Below are 16,411 nucleotides of genomic sequence, written 5' to 3' on the forward strand. Positions count from 1 at the left end.
GCCATCCTGCTGTGAAACAGAAGGCTACAACTAGCCTTGCAAATAAAATTTGTGTGCCTGATCCCAGCCTCTGGAAATACTTAGTGTATTCCGCGTTAGCAGCATACATACAGAACAGAGCTTAACGAACTATCTGCAGTCAACAGCTTGAGCCAACTGGCATATACATTTGTTTATTAGCCAGAGGGTGTCACCTCATGGGTCACTGTGGCCTAGTGGTTAAGACTGCCAAAACAATGTTAGGTAGTCACCTGCACGTCTGCAGAGGATTTTGAGATGGCTGTGTACATGCTTCCAGCATGGATGTCAGCTGGTACATAACAAGCACCTCTACTAGGAATTAAATTGCGATATGCCAGGGGAAAAAAAAATTTAAAAAAATAATCAGTGGAGCTACAGTAACACACACCAGATGAACACAGGCATTCACACTGGCCCTGTTCTCCAATGAGATACAAAGTGCACACATGCATTAGCTGTCTTTGCCTCACCTCAGTAAGCCAAGGCATAGAGCCATTCTGCCATCTCTATTTAAGTTGAGTAAGAAAAGCAAATCCGTCCTAAGTGGTGATAGACTAGAGAGATGCAACAAGACAGTACCATATCACAAATAGACAAGTTGCACTTGAGCAGCCCAATAAAGGCCAGCTTGCAATCTGCTCAATAGGCTTCGTAGAACGAGCTTCCCCTCAGGAGTCTGAGTGTGAGGGTATTTAAAAAAAAAAAAAAAAAAAAAGTATCGACACACTCTTCCACCCACTTGTCAGAGATGATTTTCCTGTGCAGCATGTATGTCTGACAGAAGTGCTCTACTGAGGAATAAAGAGAAACCAGCTCAAAGTACAGTTTCCCTGACAACACCAATAAGACTGTGAGGCCGTTCATGCTCTGCTCTCTGGATCCTCCTCTCCACTAGCTGATCTTCACCTGTGGTGAAAGTACTCAGGTCACCACAGCTCTCCAGGTGCAGCAATCCAGGATGCTGTCTGAAAGGTAACACATGGGCACTCAGTGACATGGCTTGCTGGGCAGGTGTCATCACCTTTAAAAGGAAAAAAAAAAAAGTAAATCAGATTTGTTTTCAGGCTTTTGTTCCATTAAAATAGTTTTACCCAACTAGGAAGAAGGTAGTTGTAGTGCCGAGACTAAAACTACTATTTGTCAAGGAGGCATGGGAAAAGCAATCCCAATTGGGAAAGGAGTGTGTGTTGTCTGTCTTTATTTTTTTTTAAGCTGCACAAGAATTAGTTCACCCCAAACCATGGCATGTCAAGTATTGCTTAACAGGAATCTAAATGTTGTCTTCTGCAGAAGCGACTGGACTGTAATAAGCTTCAGGCCAGTGTGATAAATTAAATTCTCATAAGAAATTTTTTTTTCAGCTGTTTCTGTCAAATTTGTTGAGGCTTTTGTTGCCTGTAGGCTGTAGTGGGAAATCTCATTTTATCTGCAGAGCCTAAATTAAAATCTGTGTTGTGTTTTGCATGAGCACTCAAACCAAAACCAGTAGTCACAGCAAAACACTTGTACCATGTGTGAATCAACCTATCTATCCAAATGGTCTGTAAGCTACCAAAACATTTGATGAAGTCTGTAATGTCTGAAACTTCTGAATATTCATTCCACTAATGTAAGCAAACGTTTTCTACTTTTTGCTTTTTTTCCTTTAGTAGCAGGTCTTATTTTTATCCTGGGAGCCACTTAGGAAAAGTTGCTTCTAATGGGTTTACATAAAGATTTCCTTGTCAGCCTCCATTCCTTCCAGTTTATAACAGTAAATGCTTTATAATATCTCTTCCCTTTCCCCTGCCCCATGCAATATAAAACACTATCAGGTTATTTACAGTTCATGATTCTACCACAGAAAACCACTTCCTTCAGCTTTTAAATACACATGTATTCAGTCCTCTGAAAACCTTCCTGGCTGTGTGGTTGATAGAGCAAGAGACATCATTAACTGCACAGCCTCTCACACACTCTCTAAATAAAACTGAAGTACCAAAGGAAGCTAATTGGGTCCAAAAACTTTAACACACAAAGCAGAGTGGCAAATATAAACCTACACTCCCAAACCAAGGCCAGCTTGGGTTTCCACATCACCCGATAAATACAAGCAATAAAACTACCTGCTCAAGGAAGGTGGCACTGGTGATAGCTTCTGCCATATGTTTCTCATCTGATTTTAAAACAGACTTGATGTTTTCCACCAATTCATGTATGTCAGGGCTCATGCTGCAAGACTGCTCTAGGATCCATGCCACAAGCTGTTTAGTGTCTGTGTAAGATTTGTAGTCTATCAAAGATTGGGGTCTTCCCCTCAAAGCTCTTGCTCTCAAACTCTTCCGCAAGGTGACAGCGCAGAGTTGTGGTTTTACTTCAGTCTGCGTTGCAGCTTCACAGCTGGGCACTGCCCCTGAAGACAAAAATCAAACAGAGCAAACAATCCACTTGGTTCACTGTACTGTTCAACAAGTATCCCCTGAGATTTCAATCCTGATTCAGTGATGATGCAGTGCACAAGTTTAATCACGTAAAACTTGAAGTCTGTCATGGTCAGGGTGGCACGCAAGGCTCACTCTGTATTGGATTTACACTACAGAAAATGCCTGTGAAATAGAGTAGTACATAGCTATGGTTGAGTGCATAGCACGTGTCAAAGGGTCTCGAGGGACATTTCTGGGAAACCTGTTTGCCATTTTGTGTACATTGGTTCCTTTCTCTCTTTTGCTTCTGTTCTGAGTAGACCTGAAATGAGCGTTGAGTGTTAACGTTAACATTCAGCTATACAAACCAGGTTAAGGAGAGCTTGAAGGCCTTTATGATCTCTCCTAAACTTTTTGTAATTTTCAGTTATTACCAGTCAAGAGGGCTAGTTACAAAATATCTGAAAATAACTGCTTGTCAAGCTGGAAGCTAGTAATACTACAAAGTGGAAATTTAATGGAAAACAAAATTTTAAAATTACCTTGCAAGGACTAAACAAGGGGCAGCAGGGAATCAATTCCACTGCCTTTGGTCTAAATAACAATAATTAATTTTTGGCCCTTTTAAAAAAAAAAAAAAGAGCACCCACAGGTTGTTCAAGAAGCACTTTAATGTTGGCTTTATGCCAAATACAATAATACCAGGAGGCAATCCAAATCTTTCCAGCAAGAAGAGCACTAACTAACTTGAAACAACTTCCATTGTTCTGTTGCAGCTGAGTTCCCTTTCTGCAGCACTCGTGTATTTAACTCTCGGATCCAGTGCTGAACAGACCTAACCTCAGTTGTACCAAGCCTAAAGTGCCCAAATGCTTCTGACTGATGGAGTCTCTCTACAGCAGAAATGCTCCGCTCCGCTTTCACAGCTATGAATAGGCTCTGTGTCATGTAACCATTGCTTCAGCAGCAGATTCTCTGGGGTGCTGTGGTGGAAGTTGATAGGAGGAAAAGAGAAAACACATGATGTAGCAGAGACATAAAAACATTCCACAAAATAGTAAGTGTAATCCAGATAGGCATGCTCCCAATACTCAAAATAAATGGTTGTTACTAACGTGTCGCCTCCCCGCTTACATTTTGTGAGTGCTAATATGTACCAGCAGCTCCTATGCTGATTCCAATATCCTTTAATAAAAACTGCAAGACTCTCGACTAGTGGATTTTTAAGACCGTCAACAGAATCAAGGACTCTGCAGCCACACTAGCAGTTTTCCCACAGCAACTGAATCGGATTACTGACACCAAAGTAGCTGCGACAGACTTCATCGGCTTCTCCACCGTGGGTTTTTTGTGTTGAGTTTTTAGGTTTTTTGATGCTATGAGGAGCAAGAAAAGGGGTGCAAATTTACAGTCTAATACCAAATAGCCAAGCTAATTCTGCTTTAAATTGCTCACATTGACAACTGCCCTTGCAAGCTTTTAGATGCCAGTGTACGAGTACACTGAGAAATCCTATGTGCTCCCTCCTCCTCGGCTTCCACCATCCCTCCCTCCCCCCAAAATAGCAATGCCTACTACAGACCCTGTTCCTAGATGTGAAAGCCTAAAGAGCAGCAAGACTAAGGTGTTGGGTGGAGAAGATTTGGCAAAGCATGAACTGTTTGCTGTAATGTAGGTACTCTGTTGGGAGACAGTAGCCGATTTATGCAGGTACTAGGTTCAAGGTACTAACCTTCTGACAAATGTTCTTTTAAGGACTCACTCATTACATAAGCACTGATAGAGAAAATCAAGTCACCTTGAAGCAACTGGCAGTGCAGCACAGGGTCACTTTTAGACCATTTCCGCAAGGGATTGAAGGCTCTCCTGCACACTCCTTCTGCCGGCACCAGCCTTGCATTTAAAAGTGAAAGGCTCACTCTGCTGGAAGACTCAGGAATTTCTTCACCTGAGTAACCAAGAACAGTAAAGGTGAAGGAAAAGTAGTCAGAATAAAGCAGATCTGTAGAAGCCATTATTAGAGGTTATTACCGATTTTTTTGGTGCCCCACCCCCGGCCACCAACAAAGCTGTAGTGATTGGACACAAAAGCCTAGAGGCGCATATATGTGTGCATATCCCCACACTCGCCAGTAACACCGGCCTAAAGCCTGCTTAAACATTTGCAGAAACCTGTTCAGCCTTATACAACTGGAGTAGCAAAAAAACCCACAGCTTTGCCTAGTATAAACTTCATCTTAAACTACCTGATCAGAGAGGAGGGAGCTACTGCTTTCTTGGAGAGAAAACTAAACCTCACAGAGCCTGAAATCCTCCTGCATATAAGCAGTTGTACCAAGATATGACAGCATATCGTCACAGAGGTCAGTCACTGTTTGCAATTAGGTAGCTCATCTCTATAAGGGAATTAAAAATCTTGTTTCATGAGGTTCTTTATTAAAACAAAGATTTTCCTGAGTTCTTGTGATGTGTTTCATTTTTCCAATTAATCAACGTTCCTCCTTTTCCTTAGGGTGTAATTATATGCTGTGATTCCCACAACTGCCTTTTAGTGAACAGGACGGGATGAAGTTATGTGTTTCTCACCAAGCCTGGTTCTGTACCTCCACCTCATGGCACCTGGCATATTACAGGAAACAATGTTATTGCTCATGCAAGAGCAAAAATCCAAATTAATGTAAACAGTCTCTTATTCAGAACATGGCAAATGTTTGTGCTGCTACTCTAACAGAAACGTACCAGTGACTGAAGCGTTCGAGAAAATTAAGGCTTGGATGATATGTACTGGTTGAGCATAGCACGTTATCTCCTACACAAATGCAACCTAGAATCTCTAAAGATAAGAAACGGTGACACAACCTATATAAAGCAGATACCAGCCTGGAAAGTCAGGAGGTAGGACCCAGCAACAAAGCATGGCAGACCAATAATCAGGCAGGATTAAAGAATCCATCACCAACATAAATTTTAACACCAGTGGAGTTGTACTAGCACTCAGTCCTTGAGGTACAGTGCTGCTGGTACTCTGGAGAAGTTTGGGGTTTTTTTAAATACTAGACAGATGAATGGAGCAATTTAATGATCACATGCTAATTCTTCATAATATTAATGTTTCAGATGTCAGAGATAACTGGCTTAAGCTGGTGTGTACTGGAAATGCATATACCTAGTATAGAATCATTTAGGTTGGAAAAAGACCTTTAAGACCAAGTCCAACTATGTGATGATATAGAGCAGCTGCCAAGCATCCTCAGCCATCAGTAGAAGGTTGCATGTCTTCCTACTACAGTCTGCAGGGAAAGTCCTATTTTGCTTGATGGGAGTGCTTTTGAAGTCAGTAAAACCATTTTAGCTGGCACAGAGAAGCTTACAGCTCCTCCTGCAGCAGGCTGCCAGGACTCCTGAGTTCTGCTGGCAGAGAGTAGTGCATAGCTTTAACTTCCATCAGGAGATACACTCAGTCGATCAGTCATGATGATGCCAAGGAAATCATGGCATCATACACAAGTGTCCTGGCATGACAGACTACCAGCATAAACCAAGAGTTCAGTTTTTATTTATAGACTGCTACTCCACATCAGCTGAGACAACCCATGGAGTTACTCTGCCACAACTCCAATGTATCCCCTCATTTTGTATTTCCCTCCTGCTGTGGTTTAACCCCAGTAGGTGGCTCAGCCCCACACAGCTGCTCACTCACACACACCCCCAGCAGGATGGGGAGGAGAATTGGAAGGGCAAAAGTGAGAGAACTTTTGGGTTGAGATAAAGACAGTTTAATGGAGGGGGGGGGGGGGGAACACAGGGGGGAACAACAAAACAAACTAAAGAAAAACAAGTGATGCAAACCAATCACTCACCACCAGCTGACTGATGCCCAGCCAGTCCCTGAGCAATGGCAACCCTGGAAAACTTCCCCCAAGTCTTTATTGTTGAGCATGACATTATACAGCATGGGACATCCCTGTGGTCAGTTGGGGTCAGCTGTCCCAGCTGTGTCCCCTCCCAACTTCTTGTGCACCCCCAGCCTACACGCTGTGAGGGGCAGGGCAAGAGATGGAGCAACCCTCAATGCTGCGCAAGCACTGCTTAGCAAGAGCTAAAACATTGGTGTGTTATGAACAGTTTTGGTCACAAATCCAAAACACCACCATATGGGCTGCTATGAAGAAAATAACTCCACCCCAGCAAGACCCAGTACACCTCCCCAAATATAAATAAAGGAAAAGATATTGCTCAGCAGATTTCCTTTTCTTAAAATTCTCTGCCCCTAGGAAGCCTTGGCCTCTAGAAGTAGCAGAGTTAATTTTCTTCATTAAGATGCTCACTTTCTTCTTTATCTGAATTTAATGGCCAGGCTGAGATTTAAATGTCTCTTTACAGACCTCTTTGGAAAAAAAAAAAAAAAAAAGACAGAGAAACTAGTTAAAAAGATGGGGAGGAGGGTAAAATTTATCACATGTGCTCAGGTCTGCTTGCTTGCAAAGGAAGTTTTTAAATACAAACAATGCCTCATCATGGCTTTTTTTTTTTAATTTTCCTGACTCTCCTTCACAACAGTTGCATTTTCTACAATATTCTTTTCCTGCTTTCCGTTCTCATAACTTTAAGTAGTCACCATGCAGCCCTCTGTTTGATATCCTATTTTCATGCCCAGAGAAAGCAACAGCAGTTTTATCAATAAGAAGTCCTTGAGAATTGAACTTTTTGCTACAAGTCTTCTGAATTTCTTTCTGGTTATCACAACTGATGAGATATCAGAAGCATCCAAGCGCTTGTTTTCAGAGGTTTCAGGTAGACTGCCAGACCGTAACCTAACTTTGAAAGGCTTGTTATTTGGTTAAAGTATGGTTTATGTAAACATTTTTTTTTTTCCTGCCAGCACTTAGTAGGGACAATTCCAACTGATAAGCTTCACACCAAAGTTTTCCTATAGCTTGAGAAGTAGGTTGGCAGAAGAGAAGCCACAGGCTGTCAACTGGCACCATCATGTATACAAAACAAATAGAAGCACTGGAGCTGGACATCATTTCTTACAACATATGCACATAGAGTCAAGAACTAGCTTGTAGATTACTAAGAAGGAAATATATCTTTCTTTTTGTATCTTAAAAGCAAACAACTTTTTATGTATTTTAACATACTCCTACTGCCCAAAACAATCACAATTCTGTATCTCTGGCTTGCAATATGGTGGCTGTCTTTCAAAGAAATAATAATGCTGCTGCTACATTAAGTCATCTGGGTTGGGTAGAACTGTTCTAGAACAAATTTTAAAATGTATTTTTTACCTTGAGAGGCCTGCCTGTCACTCACTTCCCCCGAATCAACAACTTCCATGACACTTATTTGTAGTGCACCTTCCTGGAATAAAACAGAAAAGTTGAAAAATCACAAGCCGCCATCTTTTTTCTGGTACTTTCTAAGAACTGCAACATCCACCTTAGAAAGTGAACACTTTTGCTTAACTGAGCAGTGACTATGCGATATGTGTTTAATTACACTGCAAAACCAAGACTAGTGAATGTCTATAACTAATGTTCATCATCCAGGTCAGCCAATTCTATCCTGTGAGTATTTTCTGGTAAAAAGCACCTATCTTCTGAAAACACCAGTGAAAAGGGATCAGTGAGCATGGCAAAACCCTGACCTAGTCCCACATGGGAGGAGTGCCGGTGCTGAAGGGAACTAAAGCAAGGAGGCAGCACAGGGCTCCTCTAGAATAACCAGCAACAGGTGTGCTCCACAGCATATTTTGCTCCTTCTCCCATGCTCGGACACCATTTTCCAACTGGGGAAAGCTTTTCAACTGTAAAGGTAAGTGACTAATTAAAATCTTCCATAAAATTTACAGGAAGCCGCATTTGTAACCAAACATATTCTCCTGGTATTCTGAAATGAAATGATTCCTGACTCATGCCTCAGTGCAACCTTACCTTTATAGCAGAAAAACAAGTTACGCTTTAAACCTCTGTGGGCCATACCTGCTCAGAGCTGTTCTGGCTCCACACAGCTTCGTAAGGAGGAGGTGGGTCCAGAGGGCAGAACACTTCAACGCCTTTGATTCGCGCTCCGTAAATATGGGGCAATGGAATCACATCAGAGCCAAGCATCCTGCAACAAACAACACCGAGCGACTCTGTCAGTACAGCTTTCCAGCTGCAGAAAGACATCATTGGCTACCAAACTCCACTGGCTTTCCCGTGCCAGCTCAGATTCGGGGATCTCGGTCACAGCTAATGAACTTGCCAACAGCTGCAAGAGATTTCCCCAGAAGATGGCAGGAATTGCTCCTTAGGAGGTGCCTCTCCAAAGTGTTCACCAGAGCTACAAATCTCTTTGGGCTGTACTGCGCCTGGGAACCCATTTCAGTTTTACTTCACAGAGACTCAGTTTTGTTTCAAGAGATTCAAATACAGGTGGGTAATTGAAAATGTGATAGCCTAGCTGTGAACTACTAAATTCTTAATTACAACTGAAATTCAAGATACTTCTGATCTCGTGTTTTATGTTCAGATACAGCTGCACAGAAAAAGGCAAATTGAAACTAAAGGCCATTTTTGTGATGATGCTTGGCTAAGAATATTATAGTTGATCAATTCACAAAAGCTTCTTTGAGGCAGATGTACCTCATGGTTAACCTTACTTCTCAGTTTTCAAAGAGCTCTCTGAAACCAGAAATCCAACAGAAATCCAAAAGACCTTTTGCTGTATCATCTTCCTCTTAGGAGGTAGCTCTGAGAGGGAAGAATCAGACTAGTGCCTGGAGAAACTTTTTGGCAAATGCCAATTTTGATAACATAAGTTTACATTACCCCATTAAGACTGGAACAAAGTGTCGTGGTCAACAGCAGAGTTTTCAAGGGGACCTTCCCCACACAATCTTCAGAGAAGTCTGTGACACACAGCATCTCAATTTTTCTCTGCTTTTTATTAGATTTTAAATTGCTTGAGGTTCCTGCTCAGTACCAAATCAGCAACACACAGAAGCCCACGCGTTTTGCTCTCTGGACTAATAGCAGTCAGGCCTACTGCTATCACTAGTGGATGCGATCTCTCTACAAAGAAGTGTTACACAAGAGCAAGTCCTTCCTCCCACAGCTTAGGGCTTCTCTGGACACTGGCTGGAGGGAACAAAGATGACTGTGAAAATTATTTTCTTGCAAGCTGAGAGGGAAGGGCAGAGTGAATGGAAATGTCTACAGAAGGCTGCTTACAGAAGAAAAAAATAAAACTTCCAAAAAAGAGAACGGGGGAGCACTTTTGTGAAAGGTTCCTGTCAAGGTAATGGAAATAATGTGTGGAGAAATTTGAGGAAAAGAAAGAAAAGATTTTGATAGCTGGTCATTGCTTTTTTAATCTTGAAAATGGGGGAAATACAACATGTTTAAAATACTTTTCAATTCCAGCCTATTTCATCTGCCCCTAAAAGCCTTAGCATAATTTTGGAGTACAATGGAGATTGATACTCATTGACACTACTTCTTCACATTTTTCCAGTACGTTCGTGCTGAGCTTACATTCAGTGTAGGCCATAAAATTATATACTTCTTGAACCTTAGTTTTGCTCTTAACCATACCTGATCTGGCCTACCCAGCTCAGTCACACCTTGAAAATTAATGTTGCATCCAAGAATGATATCATGTTAATACCTATTGCAGAACATGCAACTAGAAAAGCATTGCTTTAAGTCCCTTAATATAAAAGTCATTTCCAGGATGTGCACATTTGTCAATCTGTTCTTTATTTCTTAATTTCCACTCTCTTTATGTAAGCAAGGCGAATTCTTGTGTTAGCCAAAAAGCCAGCAGCTTTTTGAAGTGATGATACAGGAAGGTATGGAATAGGAGTCAAAGCTTTTTCAGGGAACCCCACTGCCAGGAGACTGCTCCAGAGCACGAGGAGGCTCTGTACTGCTGCTGGTAAGCAGGACACTGAAGGGGGGGAAGGCGTATCCTCGGCCACCTCTCGCCCACCTTCTGCACCGTACCTCAGCTGAACAGCAGCATCAGGGCTTTGGCCTCCCGGAAACTTTAGCGTTTCAACAGCAGGAGCAAGTTCAGTGGTTAAGAAACAACTGTCAGCAGCACATGGGTCCAATTTGAGACACATACTGAATTTGAGAATACACAACTTGGATAAGCCGATTTGCATTTTGGCAAATGCCTCTAGTCCCCAAATGGTACTTTAAACTGGACTGGGGTAGATTTTTAGACCCCGGGCAATTGGTTTGCTGCCTCACATGGATCGCCTCTTCCCTTAAATTCACACGCCTTATAACACTGTGTTTTATTCTTCGCATGGGAACTCAGCTGTACCTGTTATCTTGTTGTGCCAATCCTGAAAAATAACTTAATTGCTATTTCCTTATTTATGAAATAACAAGGTTACAGGCAGGAGTTGACCAGACATTTGTAATGCTAGTTTGTTTCGTCTACCACTAAGTAAGACAAATGTAAAAGTTTTCCCATGAACAAATGAACAAACCAATTAACCGGCTTTGCTAGTAGGGCAACTGGCTCTGCAATTTAAAGGGTGGAAGAGAACGGCTACCCGGTCCAAACATGTCCTTGGCACATGTTTTGATCACCACAGTGTTTCCTTTCTCAGAGGGATGTATCTGTTTTGGAGTCGCCCCAGGTGCAGCCTGCAGACTGTGGCTCACCACCCTGAATGCAGTTCCTGCCACCCCCCTTTCACACAAAGGTTTTGGATGCAGGGTCCGTGGGAGCTCAGCACAGAAAGCCAGGTCACAGACGCAGCATGGCGTTCAGGGTACAGACCAGGCAGGGAGGGGAGGGAGAAGTGCGAGGAGGCTGACTGAGAAAAGGCCAGGTCCCAGCTCAGCCGCTCTGATGGACACCCTGCGTCCAGCCTGGGGTGAGTCATATTTCCTCATCTGCCAAGAACGGAAATTAAGTCTGTCTGTTGCTTTAATTTCTGCACTGCTGCGTAACTACTCTCAGCACCTTGAAACAAGTAGCCTGACTTCAGAAAGATGTCACCATCACTTAAATGTTATTATCAACAAGTTTTAAGGCAGTCACAGACAAGGTAGATACACAGTATTAGACCGCAGAAGCCTTAAATATTGTTCAGCAGCCCCTACTGTGCTGAAAATAGACAAAGAGAAATACTGCTGCTGGGAAGGAGATAACCATCTAGAATGACATGCCAGACAAAGAATGACAGCCTCATTTTAAAGCAGGGGAACTGTGACAAGCATATTTCAATAAATACCTAGTCTTCCAAAGAGATCATTACGCACACCGTTCTGTTCTCGTAACTAGCTGGAACCAAGACTCACATAGGAGGTTTTTAGTAATGTTTGGAATTGAACCCTGGTCTTTGGTGTTTTAGATGACTTTTTCATTCTAAAAATCTATTCCTGTGCCATGTTACCATTTTCTAGGTAATCCCAGGATCTGGAATTACCGCTGCAAGGATCGCAGTCTTGAAAATCATGCACGCTGTTCCTGACAAAACAGTGAAATAAACTTAACAGTCCTGCACACTGCAAAAAGCAGGAGTTTTAAACAAGAGTAGAGTGATACAGGTCTGCTTGAGCATCATGATAGTTTGTGTATAAACATTGCGTGTTCACAGCAGAATAATGCAGCCCCAGCTGAGTCAAACTAATAAAGAAAGCTAACCCACAAGTTACTGTGAAGACTGTATAACCACTTGCAGAATGAAGGATAATAAAACCCACAAGTCATCACTGAATTGCAAGAAATACAGACACTAGTAATTCCCAGTACAGCAAAATAACAGAGTTGATGCTTAATGGACAAGCTACACAATTTTTAGCCCTATTCTTCTTCAAAATAACACACAAAAAAACCCACCAAATTTACATTTTAATGTTTCATAAGACTTATTATACTAAAGAAGGCAGCCTTCTGCAACATAAAAATTTTCTGCACATTTTCACTTACTCACAAGAAAATTCATACGGCTATTATTTTATCCTCCTCCGAATTGTTCTTCCCTCATCTTTGTAGTAATGAATTAAAAAAAAAAAAAAAAAAAGGACGAGCTGGATAGAGTCCATAGGACAACAACGAGAACAGGAGGTCTGCAGAACACCACCACACTAAAAGGTTGTGACAAGTAGGTCTGCTTTCTTTCAAAACATTGGGTGAATACAACAACTATTGTATTCTCTTACAAATAGTTCCGGCGGGGGGGGCGTATGGAGAAGAGACTACAGTGACTTGTGACTATCCTCCTTTTCTTTCTGATATGTGAACTCATCCCCCCACGTCCACTCTCACTCCTCCCCCGTCCCGCAGCTGCCACGGCAGAGAAGCCCAGCAATAACACCAGGTGCGAACCCTGCCTGACCTGACCGCTCACACCCAAGTACCGAGGTAAGGGTAGTGACTACCTGGCCTGGCGGGGCAATCAAAACATACCCTTCAGTCAGCCCTCTTTGCCAAAGGGGGAGAAGGGGAATCACTCTGGCAGAAAGGTCTGCGGGGGGGCCAGGCCGCCATTCAGGGGGCTCTCGCAAAGCCTTGTCAAGAGGTTGCGCCTGGCTTTCCGTCACTGCCCTGACCTGCTCCTGACAGCATCCTAACAGTTTTCAGCCATGTCCAATCGCGGTTTTTCTCTTACCCAGAAACAGTTCCTACAGAATATAAAGTGAAAACCACAAAGTTATACCCCTCACCCACACTGTATTTACACTGCCTCCTAACTCAACAGCTTTTTTCTTCTTTTTTTTTTTCCCCCCTGAAGTCACCGACCTTTTTCAGTTAATAACAGACAAAACGGTCTTAAAAAAATTAGGATTATGCAGTGTTTCCAAAGATACTAAAAGAAAAGAAGAGAGTCTAGACGTTTACCTGCCACTCATTCGTGGAGTACAATAAAAAGTTGCAAAATAGGAGGGAGGCGGCACAGGTGGGACAAAATCATCAGGATCCGAAACATGATCTTGGTCTTCAATCTGAGATTCATCCTAATCAAATGAAACTTCTGTAAAAACCTTCCGAGATATAAAAAATTGCTAAACTATGTAAGCTAGTAATACTGTTAGTACCGCTGTTTGGAGCAGGCAATGCCTTGCACTCACTTACTATGCAGGATCTTCTTGTTGCGAAAATCTGTAAGTAACGCAGGGCGGCTGCTACCAAGCAAACTGTGGTGGTGAGAGCATTCAGGGCACAAACAGCAAAGAGAACTTTCTGAAGAACATGAAGAATATGGAAATTAAAAGATTAAATCAAGGTATTTGTAAATGTCAAAACAGTAATAATAAAAAAACTAAAACAAAAACAAACACAGAAAACACAAGGATGACCACGACAATTACTTCTTAGAGACATATTTTATAAAGTCTTCAGGACAGGTAATCTCCAAGATTGGAGTAACTTGCAAAAGCTTGTTTTGCCCTATTGTGTGTCCTGACAGAGAGATCCAGAAGGGTTTAATACCGCTCAGATGTGATTTATAGTCCATCTATTCATCCGAAGAATTATATTCCTCTTAACTTTTCTGTTGGAAATCCAGATGTGAGATAATCACCATTAAAGAAATATTAAAGCACCTTCGTATTTGAAGATGATGCTGTTTGGAAGTTGTATTTTAGCAGTTTGTAAGCCAAGGAAGGCTGAGAAGATCAAGACACCAGTGAAGGCATCAAATCATTAGCTAAAATTTACACCGTATTTACCCGTGCAATCTTGTCTGAATTCAGCTGTAGTTTTGGCTGCATAAAACACAGAAAGGAAAAGAACTGCATATTGTATCAGCAATGCACTGGTCAAAACCCATAGATGAGAAAAAAAAAAAACCAAACTGTTACAGAACCATGAAGAGCTTCTGATCAGTGTGGAAGACCAGAAAAATTACAGAGTTTTTCACAGTAAACACAGAAGTCACCTCAGCACTGCACTGTCGCACAAGAGTAGACGTTATCAAAGCAGTCATGTTAAGCAGTGTGCTCAGGGTACCTTGAGAAGAAGGTGAGCAGCACTGCACGACTTCACATGGTATAGCTTCAGCGCAGTCTCTTCTTCTGTGCATTTAGTGAGATGAAATTCTTCACAGCAGAAACAAATCTTGTTTTCACCCATATCCACCTTTAAAAAACGCAAAACTCCACTTTTTAATTTATTAGCCATTTTATGCAACATTTTTACCTGCATAATATAGAACCTACATGTTAAACTATAGCTCTGACCGTAAAGCTGACTGGAAATACAGGGTCGTAAAATGACATTTGTACAGTCTGGTACACCAGTGATTCATGCATTATAAAGCTATATTACACATACTTCTTATTTCAAAGGAAGCATTACTGATAAGCTCAAGACATTTAAATACCACTTAGTTGTAATCAAAGCTGCACTGATTACTCGGCAATTTTAGTATCCATGCTCCTTCAAATGCATAGCAGCCTGGAAATTCTTTCTTTGACCGACATGTAAGCCACTGTATATAAAGCATACACGTTTTCTTTGATTCATGAGTATATTTTGCATCTCTATGGATGGTATGAAACCCACAGCTATAATTTCAACACAGTCAAATCAGTAATAGTTACATCTGTACACCATTATTTTCTGTAATTTTCAAATTACTGTTGTCATCTTAGTTTTCAAGTAGAAATTCAATGTTTCTGAATCTAGAGATAATTGCGTTTTTAGCTGTCAAACTCTCTAGAGCCATAGTGTCAAAGGTCTTCCACCTACATAAACCACTCTACAGAATAATTTGTGATTTCAGGAACACCTTTTGGCTGTACCCTATGCTTCCAACCACAAAGGGCTCCAAAATTCCTGAAACATTTAACCATCTCATCTGGAATAACATGAACAGTTCTCAGTGCTGCTTCAGTACATTGGTATTGGGTGAATCTAGATTGCCAAGTGCTTGTAATGTTGGACTCTCACTGCAATACACCTACTGGCATGTTAAGGAATCAACAATAGCTTTCTTGAAGCAATAACTGAATGAAAATAAATATTCAAAGATCTTTCCAGTAACCCTTAAAGTCCTTCAAGCCTTTACACATGATCATCTTTATCATCAAGTGACCCTGTAACCTTCAATTTCAATTATTCCACAGTTTCTGGTTCATAAATAGACATTCTTCTACTTCTTACGACACTCATTTGAGAAAAACCGTTTGCATTCTGTCCTTTCTTGTGCAGATTGCTTCTTCCTCAAGTAGAAGTATTCTGAAAAGCTAGCATGATTTGATCTATCTTAATTTTTTCCTCACAGTTCTTGCTGTAAGGTATCAATACAAATTGTCCTCACCAGGTGAGGCAAACCAGGAAAAATAAATCCCACCCACAGATTATACTGACTGAGCTTTTTGTAGCTATCTCACCAGTACCTACTCAGGCTTTTTTTCAACAGTTTAACTTTGTCACATTACTATAAAAATCCTTTACGCTAGTTCTTAAATGACTATGGTATTAAAATCAGTGTATAATGCTGGCAAGAGGGATTTTCTAAAGATATATTTGGGATTCCCTCCTACATGGCCCCATAAAATTGTCCAGAAAGCCTTGTACCGAATCAGCTGTGTCTTCAGGGTCTGAAGACAGAGGCCAGCTCTCAATGAAGTCGAACAAAACCATTTCTGGGCTGAGTATGCTCTTCTAATGAAGAGTAAAACCTTTCAAAACATATCCTTTTGGGGTCTTCAGCTTTAGGAGCTGAACACCTTATGAAGATTCCAACTCAAAAAACCCAAGTGGTTAGGAATACAGACAATAAAAATACTGCTGTGGATTTCAGTGAGTTTGGTCACAATTTGAAATGAATCAAGGCCTGAAACAGAGAGTTTTCTTTTTTTTTCCCCCACCACGCTGTAGCTGCATTACTTGCATCTCTACATTAGTGCATATTGTGATCCCAGCATGGCAAGTTTACGTGGCATGCCGTGAAGAAATACATGTGAATCAGTATGTCTGCTCACCAAATTGCATCTGGGTACACTGGACACAAACTGAATGCCTTGAAATCC

At 41.5% G+C, this 16,411-nt stretch overlaps 1 protein-coding gene across 1 annotated transcript in view; it reads right to left on the reverse strand.

Moving 5' to 3' along the window:
• Window positions 1–6: 6 nt before the first annotated feature.
• Window positions 7–16,411, reverse strand: part of FAM189A2 (family with sequence similarity 189, member A2) — a 27,630-nt gene continuing 11,225 nt past the window's right edge. Inside the window, exons 3-11 of the mRNA XM_009328184.1 lie at window positions 16,364–16,410; window positions 14,385–14,513; window positions 13,509–13,616; window positions 13,275–13,390; window positions 8,408–8,537; window positions 7,715–7,787; window positions 4,156–4,371; window positions 2,127–2,413; window positions 7–1,042 (exon numbers count right to left, since the gene is read on the reverse strand). Coding sequence (XP_009326459.1) covers window positions 836–1,042; window positions 2,127–2,413; window positions 4,156–4,371; window positions 7,715–7,787; window positions 8,408–8,537; window positions 13,275–13,390; window positions 13,509–13,616; window positions 14,385–14,513; window positions 16,364–16,410 — 1,313 coding nt within the window. The 3' untranslated portion in view covers window positions 7–835. The remainder of the gene's footprint in view (window positions 1,043–2,126; window positions 2,414–4,155; window positions 4,372–7,714; window positions 7,788–8,407; window positions 8,538–13,274; window positions 13,391–13,508; window positions 13,617–14,384; window positions 14,514–16,363; window position 16,411) is intronic.

Source organism: Pygoscelis adeliae, unplaced genomic scaffold, assembly GCF_000699105.1.
Source record: "Pygoscelis adeliae isolate BGI_AS28 unplaced genomic scaffold, ASM69910v1 Scaffold45, whole genome shotgun sequence".
Lineage (NCBI taxonomy): Eukaryota > Metazoa > Chordata > Aves > Sphenisciformes > Spheniscidae > Pygoscelis > Pygoscelis adeliae.